Source organism: Engystomops pustulosus, chromosome 5 (assembly GCF_040894005.1).
Source record: "Engystomops pustulosus chromosome 5, aEngPut4.maternal, whole genome shotgun sequence".
Taxonomy (NCBI): Eukaryota; Metazoa; Chordata; class Amphibia; order Anura; family Leptodactylidae; genus Engystomops; species Engystomops pustulosus.
The window spans coordinates 186201151-186222370 of NC_092415.1; the positions used below are offsets into that span (position 1 = coordinate 186201151).

Here is a 21220-nt window from a genome sequence, read left to right on the forward strand (position 1 = left end):
TCTGCTATAGGTGATTATTTGGGGCTCTGAGCTGTGATTGGTTACTATAGGCAATGAGTATAAGATGCTTATGTGTGAGGTAAGAAGGATAAAGACAGAGAAAGGAGGTGATTTATCAGAAATGCCTGAGGTACAACTGTTCCAGTTGCCCATGGAAACCATCAGCTGTGGGAAAATGAAAGCTGAGCTCTGATTGGTTGCCGTGGGGAACTAGAGCAGTTCCGCTCTCAGACACTTCTGATAATAATAATTCCTTAATTTATATAGCGCACACAGATTATGCAGCGCTGTACAGAACTTGCCAGATCTGTCCCTGTCCCCAGTGGGGCTCACAATCTAATCAACCTACCTGTCAGCACCTGTCCTGCAATCACGCAACCACAACCAGGTTGGCGCTAGCTGTCAGACTAGGTAAGTGGTGGCGAACTCACCCTGCGACGTCCCTGCAGGCTAAGGCCCTGCCTAAAGCAGATAAACTGCCCTGGTAAGGGCGAACCCACTATCAGGAACCTAACTGATGGTCCCTTAGTGACCCTACAAGATGACAGGGAAACCTACTTTGTCTGGCAGCTGCTGGATGGGGGAGCGGACAGGTAACCGGAATACAGGAATAGACCAGTGTTCACACTGGTAACAGAAACTGACACAAGACAGAACAGGAAGGTGGGGTCACACTAGGAGATAAACGGTACTAAGGGACAAACAACAGATACAGACAGACAAGCGGAGTCAAACAAACCGGGTCAAAACCAAGATGGCGGCAAAGGTACAGATACGTATAGCAAATAGAATGGTCAGTAGGCAAAGCAGAAGTCAGTACACAGAATAACCAGAAACACAATAGCAAGAGCACTAGATACACAGACTGCAATAACCAGCCCCAAATGAAGGGCTGGGCAGAATATAAAGCAGTAATGGACACGGCCTCCAGCACTGACTGGCTCAGCCGTCCATCACTCAAACCGCAGCTGCAGGCAAAACGAGTTCAGAGGCACACCCAGCTTTCCCAGGATCAGAAATGCAGCTGTCAATCACAGGCAGCTCTGGGTGTGGCTTTCCAGCAAAAAGCCTGAAACCTGATCCATTCAGTACAATTTGCGAGTCCTGACATTACCAGTATGTTTTTGAGTGTGGGAGGAAACCGGAGGACCTGGAGGAAGCCCACGCAAACAGGGAGAGAGCATACAAACTCTTTGCAGATGTTGACGTCTCTGAATGCAGAGCCATTAATTGCAGTAAAGGAGGGTTTCTGAGGAAGAGAGAGCTTCACTTCAGTGTTTAAATCTTTGTATCCTTGACTTTATACAACCAATTCATATCTCACTTCAAAGTAGATTTTCTGGATGATGTCACCACACTGGGTCACCACAGAAACATGATCTGGATTTTATTAGGTCACTTTCTGCTGACAGGTTCCCTCTAAGTGGCCGGTCCAAATCAGGCTTTAAACTTCTCCACAACAGTATCACGGAGCTGCCTTAGGCCGGCGCAAACGCAGACAAAGTCGCGCCCACCGGGGCGGGCCTCGGCCCAATCGCATCGGCGTTTCTATGGAAACGCCTGCGATCGGGAACGAGCCGCCGGTGTTTTGCGTTAATTTAACGCGAAACACCGGCGGCTCATTCCCGATCGCAGGCGTTTCCATAGAAACGCTATGCGATCGGGCCGAGGCCCGCCCCGGTGGGCGCGACTTTGTCTGCGTTTGCATTTGCAAGCGCAGACAAAGCGCCCTGTGTGGCGCCGGCCTAAGTTTTCATGATGCAGAACCCTGAGACTATCACAGAGCAGGTGGATTTATACAGAGACCTGATTACACACAGGGGGATTATATTCATCATCATCAATGTCTGATTAGGACGACACTGGATCATTCAGAAATCTGAACTTCTGGAGGGAGTTTGCTGCACTGAAAGTAAAGGCCGAGTAATATTGCATGTTTCACTTTTCAGTTTCTTTTTTTACAAAAGTTTAACATATGGAATAAATTTCGTTTTACTTCACAATTGTGTCCCACTTGTAGTTTGTTCTTCACCAAAAAAATTATAATTTTATATCTTTATGTTTAAAGCCTGAAATGTGGAAAAAGGTAGAAAAGTTCAAGGGGCGGAACACATTCACAAGGTTCTATATATTATATATATATCTATATACACTCACCGGCCACTTTATTAGGTACACTATGCTAGTATCGGGTTGGACCCCCTTTTGCCTTCAGAACTGACTCAATTCTTCGTGGCATAGATTCAACAAGGTGCTGGAAGCATTCCTCAGAGATTTTGGTCCATATTGACATGATGGCATCACACAGTTGCCGCAGATTTTTCGGCTGCACATCCATGATGCGAATCTCCCGTTCCACCACATCCCAAAGATGCTCTATTGGATTGAGATCTGGTGACTGTGGAGGCCATTTGAGTACAGTGAACTCATTGTCATGTTCAAGAAACCAGTCTGAGATGATTCCAGCTTTATGACATGGCGCATTATCCTGCTGAAAGTAGCCATCAGATGTTACAGGGTACATTGTGCTCATAAAGGGATGGACATGGTCAGCAACAATACTCAGGTAGGCTGTGGCGTTGCAACGATGCTCAATTGGTACCAAGGGGCCCAAAGAGTGCCAAGAAAATATCCCCCACACCATGACACCACCACCACCAGCCTGAACCGTTGATAGGCAGGATGGATCCATGCTTTCATGTTGTTGATGCCAAATTCTGACCCTACCATCCGAATGTCGCAGCAGAAATCGAGACTCATCAGACCAGGCAACGTTTTTCCAATCTTCTACTGTTCAATTTCGATGAGCTTGTGCAAATTGTTGCCTCAGTTTCCTGTTCTTAGCTGAAAGGAGTGGCACCCGGTGTGGTCTTCTGCTGCTGTAGCCCATCTGCCTCAAAGTTCGACGTACTGTGCGTTCAGAGATGCTCTTCTGCCTACCTTGGTTGTAACGGGTGGCGATTTGAGTCACTGTTGCCTTTCTATCAGCTCGAACCAGTCTGCCCATTCTCCTCTGACCTCTGGCATCAAAAAGGCATTTCCGCCCACAGAACTGCCGCTCACTGGATGTTTTTTCTTTTTCGGACCATTCTCTGTAAACCCTAGAGATGGTTGTGCGTGAAAATCCCAGTAGATCAGCAGTTTCTGAAATACTCAGACCAGCTCTTCTGGCACCAACAACCATGCCACGTTAAAAGGCCTCAAATCACCTTTCTTCCCCATACTGATGCTCGGTTTGAACTGCAGGAGATTGTCTTGACCATGTCTACATGCCTAAATGCACTGAGTTGCCGCCATGAGATTGGCTGATTAGAAATTAAGTGTTAACAAGCAGTTGGACAGGTGTACCTAATAAAGTGGCCGGTGAGTGTATATTTCCTAAATATCTAGGTCATTATCTAGGTCCTATGTGGATATATCCTAACATGAGTTGAGTAAAATAACACTACCGTATGTGACGCTTATTTCATAAATTGTACGTATTCTAAAGCCCAGTATAAACATGTAAATGAGATCATTGTAAAAGAAAACTGATCAAAATTTGAGAATATTTTCATATACCTGCAAGTTATTAGTGTTAAACTGGCACCTGGTACTAATTTCCTTAAATAGGTTTTCCCATAGGATAGGGCCTAACTTGCTGATAGGTGGAGGTGTCAGTGATGAGACCCCCACAGATCATGAAAATGAGGGGTCCGATGGGGTGACAGTTACTTCAGCTGTACCAGTGTCGCTGCTGGAGAGTAATGGAGCAGACGGCCTCACATGAGCGTTCTGCTTCATTCATCTCAATGGAGCGACGGAAATTGCGGAGCGTGGCACTCGGCGATCACCGTCAGCTCCATAGAGATGATTGGAGGGGTTGATTCATTGGAAAACCCCTTTAATTATCTGACAAAACCTATTAAAGGAAACCTACCATTTCAAATGGTAGGTTTAAGCTGTAAACACCGAGCACCAGCTCAGGGTGAGCTGGTGCCGGTGCTTAGTTTCGTTAGTGTTAAAACCGCGGTATCGCGGTTTTAACACTTTTTAAACTTTATAGCATATACTGCTTCGGCGCTGCGTGCGCACGATCGTGCGCGCGCAACGCATGCGGCATTTCCTATGTAGGCGCGCGCACGATCGTGCGCGCGCAGCGCCGAAGCGGCTTCTGCTATAAAGTTTAAAAAGTGTTAAAACCGCGATACCGCGGTTTTAACACTAACGAAACTAAGCACCGGCACCAGCTCACCCTGAGCTGGTGCTCGGTGTTTACAGCTTAAACCTACCATTTGAAATGGTAGGTTTCCTTTAAACCGGTGCCTAATTTTCCACGTTATACTGACTTTGCAAAAATGTTGTCCCTTTCCAAACCCTTTTCGTAAAGAAAGTAAAGAATTTTCATGTTTTCTCTTGAAAGAAAAAAAACAAAGAGGACAGAATCTCTTGAAGGTGATTTTTAATTTTAAAAACATTTCTTGTGGTCTACATTGTAACATCACTGCATGTGTAGCTAATTGCAGTCCAGTAGCAATACCAGCGACAGACAGATATTGGCCAATTAACATCAAGGAAATTAAAATGGACAAATAGGAAGTAATATACCATATCTATTCCTGAAAGCAGCCAATCATATGTGGGATACCATAGCCCCGCCCACTGTGAAACCAACCAATCAGTGGTAAGATCTGAATCTCCACCCACTTGACTTGGAATATTCTGTGATGTCACAATGAGGGAGGTTCTGTGTCTTGCTTGAAGAAGCACATTTTGTAGACAGATTTAGAGATGTATCCAGGCAACATGCTGTTAAAATTTTTGCTAATCATTAACATCCTCCTACCATCTGTGACCTGCGCCCCTATTCCCAGCCAGAAGCAACACAAAGCTGCGCACGATGGAGGTAAATATTATACCAGATATATGCTGAATGTGGGGTTAATGCTTAAAACTGCACAATGTTAATTTAGTTTCACTCCAGAATTGTTATTTTATGGATAATGCAAAAATTTACTAAAACAGACCAGTTATCCGTAATTGTCCGTTATCCAGGGATCCGTAATTGTTGTGTCAGAGCGTCTATATGGACTTTATCATTGGTGCTATTATTGGATTTATTATTTTTGATATAGTGGTAGTTGATACCTGTATAAGTTAACAACCCGTAAAAGTAAAAATGAAGCCGCACCATATATTTTTATAGTGGTATATTTTCTTATATCACTACATAAGTAGCCCCGGCACTTACCCCACCAGCTCATACATAATATTTCCCACCAATCCCCCAGGGCAGCAAGCATTGAGGGATTGGGAAATATTGTATATGAGCTGATGGGGTTAGTGTCAGGAAAACTTATTCGTCCCAGGAAGTGTCAGGACAACTTATTCGTCCCAGGATCAGTAACTACTCCTCCCCCATGACTCTTATATTGGATCCTTCATCCTGGATAATGTCATATTAAAATTTATTTAAAATTTATTTTAGAGATAAGACTTGTGATAGAAGGAAATATCCTAAAAAAGATGACCCTACTTCATGTTTAGTGACAGTTCCGGGGACTACATTGTGACATCACTACATGCAGAACTCTGTTGCCCGGGTGATGATGTCACAATGGTGATAGAATCCAGTTGTGATGTCACTAAATCTGTAGGAGCATTGTGGGACATGTATCTTTATTTCTGCTAGTTTAATTGTCTAATTTTTGCAACTTTTACAATTTTTGCGACTTTTCGCTGCGACTTTTGCTGTCTTCTTTCAAGTGCACCTTTAGCAGTGTCTTATGTATCTTTATTTTCGAGATGTCCTGTGCTATTTTTCACTTAACCCCTTAACGCTCTGCGCCGTAGCTCTACGGCGCAGAGGTATAAGGAGTGTATGAAGAGGGCTCACGGGCTGAGTCCTCTTCATACAAGGGTGGGGGTTTTTGCATATTGCAGAAAACCCCCACCGCTAATAACCGCGGTCGGTGCTTACAAAGTCGCCGGCGGTATTTAAAAGACGGCGGCGCCGCCACCTTTGTTACGATCGCCGCGCCCCCGAACGTCATCGGGGGGCGGCGATCGGTTGCCATGGTAGCCTCGGGTCTTCGTTTGACCCGAGGATACATGGCTTCTGCATATCCATTACAATGAGCCTGTGGCTCATTGTAATTTATTGTGTGCAGAAATGCCATATACTACGATACAGAAGTATTGCAGTATATGGTAGGAACGATCTGACTATCTAGGGTTAATGTACCCTAGATCGTCTAAAAAATAGTGAAAAAAAAAGTTTAAAAAATAAAAAAAATTAATAAAATATTAAAAATTCAAATCACCCCCCTTTCCCTAGAACTGATATAAAACATAATAAACAGTAAAAATCACAGACACATTAGGTATCGCCGAGTCCAAAAACGCCCGATCCATCAAAATATAAAAACGGTTACGGCCGGCGGTGACCTCCGAGACGGGAAATGGCGCCCAAATGTCCGAAATGCGACTTTTACACCTTTTTACATCACATAAAAAATGGAATAAAAAATGACCAATATGTCGCACAGACCTCAAAATGGTAGCAATGAAAACGCCGGCTCATTTCGCAAAAAATGACCCCTCACACATCTCCGTGCGCCAAAGTATGAAAAAGTTATAAGCTTCAGAAGATGGCAAAAATTTTTTTTTCTTTTTTGTGCACATTCGTTTAATTTTTGAAACACAATAAAACCTATATAAATTTGGTATTACCACGATCGCACCGAACCAAAGAATAAAGCTGAACTGTTATTTTGAGTGCACAGTCAAAGTCGCAAAAACTGAGCCCACAAGAACGTGACGCACGTGCGGTTTTTTTTCAATTTTTCCACATTTGGAATTTTTTTTCAGCTTCGCAGTACATGGCATGCTAAAATAAATAACATTATGGGAAAGTAAAATTTGTTACGCACAAAATAAGCCCTCAAACAGGTCTGTACACGTAAAAATGAAAAAGTTATGGATTTTTGAAGGTGGAGACCGAGAAATAAGCGAAAAAACCCTGCGTCCTTAAAGGAAACCTACCATTTAGAATGGCAGGGGTAAGCTGTAAGTACCGAGCACCAGATCAGGGTGAGCTGGTGCCGGTACTTACTTTCGTTAGTGTTATAAACCGCGGTATCGCGGTTTTAACACTTTTTAAACTTTAGAGCAGAAGGGGCGACCGTGCGCGCGCAACATCTCCGCTATTTCCTATGGAGGCGCTCGCACGATCGTGCGCACGCAGCGCGGAAGCGTCTTCTGCTCTAAAGTTTATAAAGTGTTAAATCCGCGATACCGCGGTTTATAACACTAACGAAAGTAAGTACCGGCACCAGCTCACCCTGGGCTGGTGCTCGGTACTTATAGCTTACCCCTACCATTCTAAGTGATAGGTTTCCTTTAAGGGGTTAATTATCACTTTTTTTGCGACTTTCTAGCCGCAAATCTGCTCCTGGTCCTGGGCGAGTGTAAAGGAAGGATCTTTTTTCATGGACGCCATTTTAATTTGTAAGAGGTCACACGTGCATTAAAGGGGTTGTCCCATTTCAGCAAATTAATTATATTGTTTGTATTCTAAAAATTTATGCAGCTTTCCAATATACTTTCTGTATCAATTCCTCATGGTTTTCTAGATCTCTGCTTGCTGTCACTCTATAGAAAGCTTCTGCGTCTACTTCCAGTGGACAGAAATCTGACCATGGTCACACAGGTGCACGGGTCATTATATATCACCCACATCTGATTACTTTCTGTGATATAACGAGCCGTGCACCTGTGTGACCATGGTCAGATTTCTGTCCACTGGAAGTAGACGCAGAAGCTTTCTATAGAATGACAGCAAGCAGAGATCTAGAAATCTGTGAGGAAATTGATACAGAAAGTATATTGGAAAGTTGTATAACTTTTTATAATACAAACAATAACATAACTTTGCTGAAACGGGAAGACCCCTTTTAATGCATTACAACACTTGAGAAGAGCAGATTTGCCTAATTACATTGCAGTTAACATGACGTTTACAAAACGCGTATGCTTTAACGCAATGTTTTTTAAATATGTTTGTTAGCGCTATGTTAGTGCATGTGTTAACTTCTTGTTAACAAATGTATTTTGTCAATGTAACGTTGATAGCAATGTAATTAGAAAAATCATTTTCTTTGCTGTTATGATGCAACAAAATGTATCATAAAGAAACCAAAAGTTGCTCCTGCCAGAATAGGAAAAGCTAAACGTGTATCACAGGAGACATGATCCATGTGCCCCACTGAGTGATGTTACACTGAGAGGTTTCCTTTGGATAAGATCAATGTAATTACAATAAGCAACAAATCTCCAGGAAAAAATGCTGTTGAGATTTCTGCTAATTCTGAATCTCAGCATCTGTGGATGGTTCTCGTATCTGTACCCGCAGATATGATCCGGGATCGGTGTACAATGCAGGTTAGGGCATTACCAGATACACTGAATATAGGGTTAGTGCTAACAATACAAACAGGACAATGCTCACAAGACATATAGGGAAGACATGGAGATACTTATTTGGTCAGAGCGGTTGTTCTTTAACATCTCTTTTTACTTTCTAGGCATGAAATCTGACATCCTTATGAGCCCCTGCTCTGTCACCTGTGGTAAGTCACTCAGTACTGAACTGTCACATCCAGTATAAGGAACTAATAAGGACCTCCAATATGACCCCAGTAATGGGGTTTTATTAGGATAATACATATTACTTCATGTTTTACTGGTAACGTCCTATGTGGCCTCCCATTATGTCATCACCAATCCTCCGGTCCGTGCCCCATGTAATCGGGGGTATGGAAGCCGCGCTACCCTCAGCTTCCGGCTGGCTGAGGTGGCTGCCCACACCAACCAGTCCCTATTCCCAGCGCTGTATATACAAGACGGGTGGGCGTTACTTTAATACCTTCAGAGTTTCTTTGGTTCTCTGAATAGTTCTGAGTGTCCCTAGACTTACCTCTAGAAATACTCCTAGTTCTGGATTAGATCATTGAACCAAACACAGGATGGACCATTTATATGGATACACCTAAATAAAATGGGAATGTTTTTGCATGAGAATGGCCATTTTGAAGTCAGCCATTTTGGATCCAACTGTATTTTTTTCCAATCGGAAGAGGGTCATGTAACACATCAAACTTAATGAGAGTTTCACAATAAAAACAATGATGTGTTTAGTTTTAACATAACTTTATTCTTTCATAACTTATTTACCGGTTTATGACAACTTACAAAAAGTGCTGCCCCATTGTGTTGGGTTGTCAATGCAACCATCCTCTCTAACTCTTGACACACTGATAGCAACACCACAGAGGAAATGCTACCTCAGGCTTCCAGTAGCTGTTGTTTCAGATGCTGCACATCTTGAATCTTCACAGCATAGACAATTGCCTTCAGATGACCACAAGATAAAAGTCTTAGGGGGTCAGATAAGGAGACCTTGGTGGCCCTCTTCCCATTAAAAAAAAAAAGGCAGAATTCAAAATGGCCGCCATGGTCAACACCCATCTTGAAAAGTTTGCTCCCTCCCATATACTAATGTGCCACAAACAGGAAGTTGATACCATCACCCAAGTCTTAATTTATTTGGGTGTCTCCACATAAATGGCCCACCCTGTACATCATGTATATGTTAGTAGTTTCCACAAATAACATTTGTTCTTCCTGATCTTTTCTACTTGAATTTAATATGAATTGTTAGATTACAAAACCTTCTCACAAATAACTGGTCAATTATTTTTCAGGAATTGGAATAAGAGAAATTTATAAAACAAGAGGATGCCCAAAGGAAAAGGAAATTTGCTTGATAAGAACAGAGCCCTGTAAGAGAGTGGATTGTGGATGTAAGTCACCTACTAGAATTGGATCGTCAATACATTTCAGACAGACACAAAGTTTATTGATAATTTATTGATAATTTATGTTTTTTATCTGTTCTAGCGGAGAAGAACATCAGCCCAGAGAAGAATTTTAAGATCATATTAACATCATTCCTATTCTATGCCATCAGTTCCTTAACATCAATTCTTTTTAACATCAAATTAATAATCTGCACAGTTTCCACCATACTTGTCACCATCGTCATAATATGCAGCATTATATATTACATCAGGAAAAAGTAAGTATTGTGAATAATGATTTTATTGCCAATGCCGCACATAGCTATAAATAGTGGATATCCAACTGAGGTACCGGGGACCCCATCGGACCCTCCGTTCTGGTTATATTGTGAGACCCCCACTGATCAGCCAGTTAGGCTCTATCCTGTGGATAAGACCTAACTTGGTTTGTGGGACAACCCCTTTAAGATATATCATGATATAACTACTAGTTGTCACAGACACGAAATATAAATGTAACAATGTTTAATAGATATAAATACATAACATGAATAAAGAAATATGTGAGGCTTTATTACATTTTCCAGTTTTACTTATTAAGTGTTTAACTTCTATTTTTACAATTTTAAAGAAAAGAGAAGCAAAAGAAAGAGGATATAGAATTAGGAAAAGATGAAAAGAAAACAGCTGAGACCATTGGTAAGTACAACCTCATGAAAACCTCCTTTCCCCATTCCTGAAGAAAATAGTCACCTCCTCCGACGTTGGGCCTGGTAATGGGGATTCTTAATGATGTGGCTTTTGTAGGGGTTTTCCTTTCCCAATTATGGGATCTTCACCTGTCTCTAGACTAGATACAGCCCCCCCCAGGCTCCATACTGAGGCAGATACTGATTGATGTAACTGTTATAAGAATGAATTGAGAGAAGGTCATTCAACTTTATGGTCTCCATTAACTTCTGTGTGAGTCACTGACCAAAAGTACCACCAGGATGAAGAAAATACAACACCAAACTCACTTACATGCTGGTGTGTGCCACTTCTAGCAGGATCTTTTTCTTTAGCTTCTCATGCCTTGATTTTTAAGGAAATTGTCTATTAATTATTATGCAAATGAGCCCGAGGGGCTCCAGGCTACATAGGTGTTAATGGAGCCTGGGGCCCTCAGGCTCATTTGCATAATTACACACCTTATTTTGTAAAAAGAAGGGCATAAGAAGCTAAAAGATGAGAAGATCTTACCAGGGGGGTGCACACCAGTATGTCAGTGTTCTGCTATTCTTCATCCTGGTGGTACATGTCCTTTAAGCCTCAGCCCTTTGGACCAGCTGTAACACTGTATAAAGCTCTAGATAAATGCTCTATGAAACAGTTAGACTTTTCAGTGCAAATTATGAAACAATTCTGCCCTAAAGTCTCACTGTCCATAGATATGTTTTCATAAATGTTTACAAGAAGAAAAAGTTGCTGGTAAACAAAAACCTTCTGCTGGGAAGTCCTTAGAGCATTTATTCTGAAAATGTTATCCAGAATTACTTTCTATGAAATTCCATAATCTTATGTTTCTTAAACCAGTAGGCTAAATAGAATCAACAGAGTTTTTTTCTTTTACAGTTGAAATAGAAAGACATTCCGCTCCACCTCCTCCACCCCCACCTCCGCCTCCTCCACCGCCTCCTCCACCCCCACCTCCGCCTCCTCCACTGCCTCCTCCACCCCCACCTCCGCCTCCTCCACCGCCTCCTCCACCCCCACCTCCTCCATCCCCACCTCTGCCTCCCTTGACTCCTCCGCAACCACCACTTCCACCTCTTCTTCCTCCTGCACCTACTCCCACTCCCCTTCCTCCTAAACCTCCTACTCCACCTCCTTCCCCTCCTCCCCCTCTAGCTCCACCTCTTCCTACTTCTCTCCAACCACCATCTCCAACTCTTTCTCCTTCTGTACCTACTCCCACTTCCCCTCCTACTCCACCTCCTTCCCCTCCTACTCCACCTCCTTCCCCTCCTCCCTCTATAGCTTCACCAATTCCCACTGCTACTTTTTCCAAAACACCACCTTTTTCCCCTCCTGAACCTCATACTCCACCTCCAGATTCGCCCCCTCCCACTCCTCCTCCAGATTCGCCTCCTCCCACTCCCACTCCAGATTCGCCTCCTCCCACTCCTCCTTCACTATCTCCACCATTTCCTCCTTCTGCTCCTACTCCCACTCCCCCTCCTCCTAAACCTTCTCTTCCTCCCCCTTCTCCTCCACCTCCTACCCCTCCTAGTCCTCCCCAATCACCACCTCCGCCTTTACCTCCTCCTGTTGCTACTCCCCCTCCTCCCACTCCCCCTCCTCCTGACCCTCCTTCTCCACCTTCTCTTCCTCCGCCTCCTCCCACTCCTACCCCTTCCCAACCACCACCTCCACCTCTTCCATTTCCTACATCTACTCCCACTCCTCGTCCTCCCATTCCACCTTATGTTGCCCAGAGAGCCAGCCGAGCGAAAGCTAACCTGTTGAAAGAGTTGAAGAGCCGCTATAAAAACATAACTGATGCCCCACAGTAAGTTCTCCTAACTTTGTTAGATGCCTTATATGTTTCGTTGAAATCTAGGAAATTGACTAAATAATTAAAGATGTGACATGAAATCCTATTTTGTGTATTATTCCTATGTAACATCTTTATTTCTCTAACCTTACTTAGAAAAGAAAATCTTGAAGAAGAGAAGAACCTGAACGCTAGTAAGTATAAAGATGTGAAATACTTCTTTTATCCCATAATCTTGTGTAGGGATTAATAAAGGACTGATCGCCACAATAAGCAGCACAATTCTACTGATTATATGTATTGTATAAAGGAAACATCTGACATTGATCACATAGTATTGGGTATCTACTGTACTGGGTCTCCAGCTCTAGGCTGACATTGGAATAATGAAGAATTAATGTCCATGTCCATGAAATGAGCAGCTATTCTTATAGAGATTGTCTCTTTTTCAGACCTAAAACCATCTGCACCTCCAAGTCCAAAAGAGCCTGAACCATCCAATTCCCGAGCCTCCTTCTCCGAGGGATCGGGGAGGCTCTTTTAGGAGCCCCCCGATCCCATTCAGTAAGTTTTTATGATTTTTTAAATAAATTTATGTTATATATAAACTTTTTGCATATGAAAGAAATGGGCTATAAAGGTAAAACAGCCCAGAAATGAAACATCCTATGACGTCTTATGGTTATGTGTTCTCCAGTCTTCTGTGAAGTCCTAACTATTAGGGATGTAGTTACCTAAAGTGTATTTTATCTGTTCTGTTCAACAGCCATCAATACGTCACCCCAGCACCGAGCCTCCACAACTGTCACCATCTGTCATCCGTCTCCTCCATAACAAATAATCTGCCGCCAACTATTATAAGCCGCCGCCAACCGTCCCAGCCAAGCCCCACCCAGCCAGCCGTAACCAAAGTTTTATTCCTGCCCGCCGTCCTGCCGCCATGACTGTGTATATATGTAAATAGTGTGTGTGTATATATGTGTGTAAATATGTAGATATGTAGATAGGGTTTAAATATGTAAATGTGTAAATATGTAGATAGATAGGGTGTAAATGTGTAAATATGTAGATAGGGTGTAAATATGTAAATTTGTAAATATGTAGATAGGGTGTAAATATGTAGATAGCGTGTAAATATGTAAAATTGTAAATATGTATAAAGTGTGTAAATATGTAGATATGTAAATATGTAGATATGTAAATATGTAGTGTGTAAATATGTAAATATGTACATTTGTAAATATGTAGATAGTGTGTAAATATGTAAATTTGTAAATATGTACATATGTAAATATGTAGATACTGTGTAAATATGTAAATTTGTAAATATGTAGATAGTGTGTAAATATGTAAATTTGTAAATATGTAGATACTGTGTAAATATGTAAATTTGTAAATATGTAAATGTGTAAATATGTAGATAGTGTGTGAATATGTAAATGTATAAATATGTAGATAGTGTAAATATGTAGATAGTGTAAATATGTAAATTTGTAAATATGTAGATAGTGTGTAAATATGTAAATTTGTAAATATGTAGATACTGTAAATATGTAAATATGTAGATAGTGTGTAAATATGTAAATTTGTAAATATGTAGATAGTGTACATATGTAAATTTGTAAATATGTAGATAGTGTGTAAATATGTAAATATGTAAATATGTAGATAGTGTGTAAATATGTAAATATATAAATATGTAAATTTGTAAATATGTAAATATGTATATATGTAAATATGTAAATACCAAACATTGCGTTGTGTGTTCTTTTATTTCTATTCTATTATAATGCTTTTATGACCTAGGACACTGTGATCTAGTAACATTATATACATCTGGTATATGATGTGTTATAAAATGTTTTGTACTACAGGATATACATAGATTTATACATCAGAATAGAGTAGAATGTGGATCCCGGGGAAAGAATATTTACCCTAAAGTAAAAGATAATGATTGGGCAAGATAAGGGGATATATAAGGGTCATATATAGAGGAAGATAAGAGGTATAATGCAGCATCTACATACAGTATAGATCAGAGCTAGCGAACCTATGGCATCGGATCCAAGGGTGACATACAGAGCCCCATGATTCTTCCTGTTTGGGGGACCGTGGTGGGAAGCTACAATAACAATCTGAATTCTCCTCTTTCTCTCTACTGATTTGATGTCCTCAGGACACCTGCGGCAATGAAAGCTGTGACAAAGCAGCGAGCAATAAGGGCTTAAATTTCCATTTTTTTGGCACTCAGCCTCTGAAAGATTCCCCATCCCTGGTATAGAGTAACAGAAGTGGCTGTGTAGCGGCTTTATACAGTTAAAGTAATTATGTGCAGGGTCTATGTAAAGGGTAAGGAAAATGTGTGAATTCCCTGACGGTACTGGGAACTTCTCTATGAACTACAATGCCAGAGCAAAGTTAAAGGGGTTGACCCATCGTAGCATGTTAGGCCCTATCCAGCAATCTCTGTTTGCTGTGCGACTGGCTGCTCCGGTCATCTCGGTGCGATGGGGGGTACATTGGACTTGTAATCCGTGGGAGTCCCATCACTGAGACCCCCACTGATCTGCAGGTTAGGCTTTATACTGTGGATAGGGTCTAACTTGCTACAATGGGAAAACCCCTTCAGGTCAGAATGGTTACTACAGTACGAATTCACTTACAAATAGTCTAGGGCCACTCACACACGAGCGAGTCTGATATGTACAACTCAAATTCTCTGTTGGGTCTAGACCCAACGCTTACAACCAGAACTGGAGATGCTGAGGTCATTTCCGGTTGCTCAGTGTTGGGGCCGGATACACTGCTAGTGTGATTTGAGTTGGAGGTATCACGCTCGCTCGTGTGTGGGGGGCCTCATTCACTGTGACACAAAAACCTTTCCAATCAGTGACATAAAATCCTTAACACTAGAGATGAGCAAATCCTTTTGGACAAAGTGGAATTCGATTCGCACATAAGGAAAACTTAGATTTTTCACTAATGCGAATTTCATGTCGATTTGGTGTTAACAACGTTTTAACCCTCTCCCTGCCAGATGTTCCTGGAAATTTTGTTGCGTTATTGGCCTGAGCAATTTGTACAATTTTGACCTCTAAAAATATAACATTATAGCATAAAGAATTATACTAAACCTCATCAAACCATATTTTATCTGAAAGCAGACACTGGCCCCATATTCTAAATTGCATTAAGAAATTTAAAGACATTGGCACCTTCATGAAATTTTGATTCAAAGTGTAAAATTTTGTTAAAAATGCATAAAAATTGATTTTGATGGTAAAAAATGGGCCCCAAGCACAAAATAATTTTACCACAAAAACCTGGGGTAATATATTTTTTTTACTCGAGTATAAGCCGAGTTTGGGTTTTCAGCACATTTTTTGTGATGAAAAACTAGGCTTATACTCGAGTATATATGGTAATAGCTGAACATGTGTACAGGTCATAGATACGGCATAGCCCTATGTCAGGATAAGGCTGCTCAGACATCCAGCCAGGCCTCAGCCACAGAACCACTCACCTCTTAGACTATTATTACCCCATAAACTGTAAGGTTGGCACATTGCACCCGCTTTACTGACTAAACCCCCTCACAGCTGCTCTGCCGCCGCACTAGCCAGCCACCCCAGGCATTGTACCTACAGTAATGTGTCAGTAGTAATGATACCGGGTCGTCTCTGTCTGTATATAAACCCCTCACATTTTTGGATATAATTTTTATGGGATAGCACTGAAGATATGACACTTTGATGTAAATCAGTGTATAAGCTTGTATAATGGTGCAAATTCATGAACCCCATGTCCAAGCGAGTTTAGAAAGTGCTGGAAAATAATGGTGAACACTAGAGATGAGCAAACATACTCGTCCGAGCTTGATGCTCGATCGAGCATTAGCGTACTCGTAACTGCTCGTTGCTCGGACGAGTATTTCGCCCGCTCGAGAAAATGGCAGCTCCCGCCGTTTTGCTTTTTGGCGGCCAGAAACAGAGCCAATCACAAGCCAGGAGACTCTGCACTCCACCCAGCATGACGTGGTACCCTTACACGTAGATAGCAGTGGTTGGCTGGCCAGATCAGGTGACCCTGGGATAGACTAGCCGCTGCCCGCGCTGCTCGGATCATTCTCTGTCTGGATGCCGCTAGGGAGAGAGCTGCTGCTGGTCAGGGAAAGCGTTAGGGTGTTCTATTAGCTTACTGTTAGGCAGGAGTGATTCTACAAGAACCCAACAGCCCTTCTTAGGGCTACAATAACGTTATACTTTTTTTTTTTATTTGCTTGTGGCTGGGCTTGCTGGCACTAGTAGTGCAGCTAGTACCATATTGTGAGGAATTAGCAGGGGGACTTGCTACCGTTGTGTTTAGCTTTTAGTGACACACATATCCACCTCAAACACCAAAGTGGGACAATTTATTAGGGTTTTGATTTCAATTAGGCACAGTCTGCCAGTTTCTTTTTATTTTACGTTTATTTTTTTAATAACTCAGTGTCATCTCATCTTGCATAGTAGTGTGCTTTCATACTTGGCTAGAAAATAGCCATAGGAGAATCCAAACGTCTTACTTACGCCTACAGTAGCGTTATATATATTTGATTTCTGGTTGATCTGCTGGTGGCTGTAGTTGCTGCAGTGCATCTACTAGGAAATTGTGAGCAATTTGTAGTGAGACTTGCGACCACTGTGTTTTGCGCTTAGTGACGCACATATCCATCGCAAAGACCGAAGTGGGAAAATTTATTAGGGCCCGGGGTTGTATTTCAATTAGGCACAGTCTGCCATTTCCTTTTTTATTTTACGTTTATTTTTTTCATAACTCAGCGTCATCTCATCTTGCATAGTAGTGTGCTTTAATACTTGGCTAGAAAATAGCCATAGGAGAATCCAAACGTCTTACTTACGCCTACAGTAGCGTTATATATATTTGATTTCTGGTTGATCTGCTGGTGGCTGTAGTTGCTGCAGTGCATCTACTAGGAAATTGTGAGCAATTTGTAGTGAGACTTGCGACCACTGTGTTTTGCGCTTAGTGACGCACATATCCATCGCAAAGACCGAAGTGGGAAAATTTATTAGGGCCCGGGGTTGTATTTCAATTATGCACAGTCTGCCATTTCCTTTTTTATTTTACGTTTATTTTTTTCATAACTCAGCGTCATCTCATCTGGCATAGTAGTGTGCTTTAATACTTGGCTAGAAAATAGCCATAGGAGAATCCAAACGTCTTACTTACGCCTACAGTAGCGTTATATATATTTGATTTCTGGTTGATCTGCTGGTGGCTGTAGTTGCTGCAGTGCATCTACTAGGAAATTGTGAGCAATTTGTAGTGAGACTTGCGACCACTGTGTTTTGCGCTTAGTGACGCACATATCCATCGCAAAGACCGAAGTGGGAAAATTTATTAGGGCCCAGGGTTGTATTTCAATTAGGCACAGTCTGCCATTTCCTTTTTTATTTTACGTTTATTTTTTTCATAACTCAGCGTCATCTCATCTTGCATAGTAGTGTGCTTTCATACTTGGCTAGAAAATAGCCATAGGAGAATCCAAACGTCTTACTTACGCCTACAGTAGCGTTATATATATTTGATTTCTGGTTGATCTGCTGGTGGCTGTAGTTGCTGCAGTGCATCTACTAGGAAATTGTGAGCAATTTGTAGTGAGACTTGCGACCACTGTGTTTTGCGCTTAGTGACGCACATATCCATCGCAAAGACCGAAGTGGGAAAATTTATTAGGGCCCGGGGTTGTATTTCAATTAGGCACAGTCTGCCATTTCCTTTTTTATTTTACGTTTATTTTTTTCATAACTCAGCGTCATCTCATCTGGCATAGCAGTGTGCTTTAATACTTGGCTAGAAAATAGCCATAGGAGAATCCAAACGTCTTACTTACGCCTACAGTAGCGTTATATATATTTGATTTCTGGTTGATCTGCTGGTGGCTGTAGTTGCTGCAGTGCATCTACTAGCAAATTGTGAGCAATTTGTAGTGAGACTTGCGACCACTGTGTTTTGCGCTTAGTGACGCACATATCCATCGCAAAGACCGAAGTGGGAAAATTTATTAGGGCCCAGGGTTGTATTTCAATTAGGCACAGTCTGCCATTTCCTTTTGTATTTTACGTTTATTTTTTTCATAACTCAGCGTCATCTCATCTGGCATAGTATTGTGCTTTCATACTTGGCTAGAAAATAGCCATAGCAATAGGATAGCATCGTTTGGTTTTAAAAACTAAAAAACACACACACAAAAAAAAACACAAAAAAAGTTAAAAAAAAAATTAAAGTTATAACTCTCATTTTCAAAATTTTAAACCGAGGGCTAGGGGTAGAGGACGAGGGCGGGGACGTGGGCGTCCAACTACTGCAGGGGTCAGAGGCCGTGGTCCTGGGCGGGGTGAGACACCACCTGCTTATGAGGGAGCAGGGGAACGCCGCAGAGCTACACTCCCTAGGTTCATGTCTGAAGTTACTGGGACTCGTGGTAGAGCACTGTTGAGGCCAGAACAGTGCGAACAGGTGATGTCGTGGATTGCCGACAATGCTTCGAGCAATTTGTCCACCAGTCAGTCTTCCACGCAGTCCACCCATGTCACCGAAATCGGCACTCCTCCAGCTCCTGCACCTCAGCCTCCTCCCCCCCAGTCTGCCCCCTCCCAGCAAAATTTGCCATTTGAACCGGCATACTCTGAGGAACTGTTTTCTGGACCCTTCCCACAGTCACAAACCACTTGTCCGGTTGCTGATGAGCAATTTTCCGATGCCCAGGTTTTCCACCAGTCGCAGTCTGTGGGTGATGATGACCTTGTTGACGTACTGGAAGAAGTGTGTAAAGAGGTGTCCGACGATGAGGAGACACGGTTGTCAGACAGTGGGGAAGTTGTTGTCAGGGCAGGAAGTCCGAGGGGGGAGCAGACTGAGGGATCGGAGGATGATGAGGTGACAGACCCAAGCTGGGTTGAGAGGCCGGGTGAACACAGTGCTTCTGAGACGGAGGAGAGTCCTCGACCAGAACAGGTTGGAAGAGGCAGTGGTGGGGCCAGACGGAGAGGCAGGGCCAGAGCTGGTGCATCAGCGCCAAATGTGTCAACTAGTGAAGCTCCCGTGGCAAGGGCTCCTGCGGCGAGGGCTAGATTTTCAGAAGTCTGGAGGTTCTTTAAGGAAACACCGGATGACCGACGGACTGTGGTGTGCCACATTTGCCAAACCAGGATCAGCAGGGGTTCCACCACTACTAGCTTAACTACCACCAGTATGCGCAGGCATATGAATGCTAAACACCCCACTCAGTGGCAACAAGCGCGTTCACCTCCGGCCGTGCACACCACTGCTCCTTCCCCTGTGTCAGCTGATAGTCAGCCCCCTGCCCAGGACCCTGCCACAAAAACCCCATCGTCGCCTCCACGACCCTCCACAGCATCCACCAGCGTTCAGCTCTCCATACCCCAGACGCTGGAGCGGAAACGCAAATATAGTGCAACCCACCCGCACGCCCAAGCCCTTAATGTGCACATCTCCAGATTGCTAAGCCTGGAGATGCTGCCCTATAGGCTAGTAGAGACCGAGGCCTTTCGCAGCCTCATGGCGGCGGCCGCCCCTCGGTATTCGGTCCCCAGCCGCCACTACTTTTCCCGATGTGCCGTCCCAGCCCTGCACCAGCACGTGTCAGACAACATAATCCGTGCCCTGACCAATGCCGTTTCTGACAAGGTCCACCTGACCACGGACACGTGGACGAGTGCTGCCGGGCAGGGCCACTATATATCGCTGACGGCACATTGGGTTAACTTGGTGGAGGCTGGGACCGAGTCTGACCCTGCGGCTGGTCATATACTGCCGACGCCGAGGATTGCGGGGCCTACCTCGGTCCAGGTGTTTCAGGCCTACTATGCCTCCTCCTCCTCCCACCCCTCCTCCACCTCCTCCTCCGAACGACCATCCGTGGGCATGGCGCCATCAGTTGGTAGCTCTAGGCACAGCAGCAGTGCCGTCGCTAAGCGACAGCAGGCGGTGCTGAAACTGCTGAGCCTAGGCGATAAAAGGCACACCGCCCAAGAACTATTACAGGGCATCACGGCGCAGACTGATCTGTGGCTGGCACCGCTGAACCTGAAGCCAGGCATGGTTGTGTGTGACAACGGCCGTAACCTGGTGGCAGCTCTGCAACTCGGCAGACTGACACATGTGCCATGCCTGGCCCATGTGTTAAATCTGATAGTTCAGCGTTTCCTCAAGACATACCCCAATCTGTCTGATTTGCTCACGAAGGTGCGCCGCATCTGTGCGCATTTCAGGAAGTCCAGCACAGATGCTGCCACTCTCAGGGCAGCGCAGCGCCGCCTCCAACTGCCCGCTCACCGACTGTTGTGCGACGTGCCCACGAGGTGGAATTCAACACTGACCATGTTATCCAGAGTTTACCAGCAGCGCCGAGCGATTGTAGACTGCCAGATGTCAACTTCCACCAGAACTGGTAGTCAGGTCAGTCAGCTTCCTCAAGTCTACAATGAGGAGTGGACGTGGATGTCTGATATCTGTCAGGTGCTGAGTAACTTCGAGGAGTCAACACAGATGGTCAGTGGCGATGCCGCCATCATCAGCCTCACCATCCCGCTGCTTGGCCTGTTGAAAAACTCTCTGGTCAGCATGAAGTCGGAAGCTTTGCACTCCTCACAAGAGACGGGGGAAGAAGATTCCCTTGTTGATAGCCAAAGCACCCTTAGGTCTGTTTCTCAGCGCATATCGGAGGAGGTGGAGGAGGATGAGGAGGAAGAGGAGGAGAATGTTGGCGAGGAGGAAATGGACAGTCAGGCCAGTGAGGGGAGTGAATTCTTACGCG

At 43.5% G+C, this 21220-nt stretch overlaps 1 protein-coding gene across 1 annotated transcript in view; it reads left to right on the top strand.

Annotated features, from left to right (window-relative positions):
- Positions 1–4767: 4767 nt before the first annotated feature.
- The window catches only part of LOC140133625 (uncharacterized), a 34396-nt gene continuing 17943 nt past the window's right edge, over positions 4768–21220 (top strand). The window contains exons 1-7 of the mRNA XM_072154039.1: positions 4768–4885; positions 8565–8609; positions 9744–9842; positions 9940–10117; positions 10471–10538; positions 11454–12390; positions 12532–12569. Coding sequence (XP_072010140.1) covers positions 4771–4885; positions 8565–8609; positions 9744–9842; positions 9940–10117; positions 10471–10538; positions 11454–12390; positions 12532–12569 — 1480 coding nt within the window. The 5' untranslated portion in view covers positions 4768–4770. The remainder of the gene's footprint in view (positions 4886–8564; positions 8610–9743; positions 9843–9939; positions 10118–10470; positions 10539–11453; positions 12391–12531; positions 12570–21220) is intronic.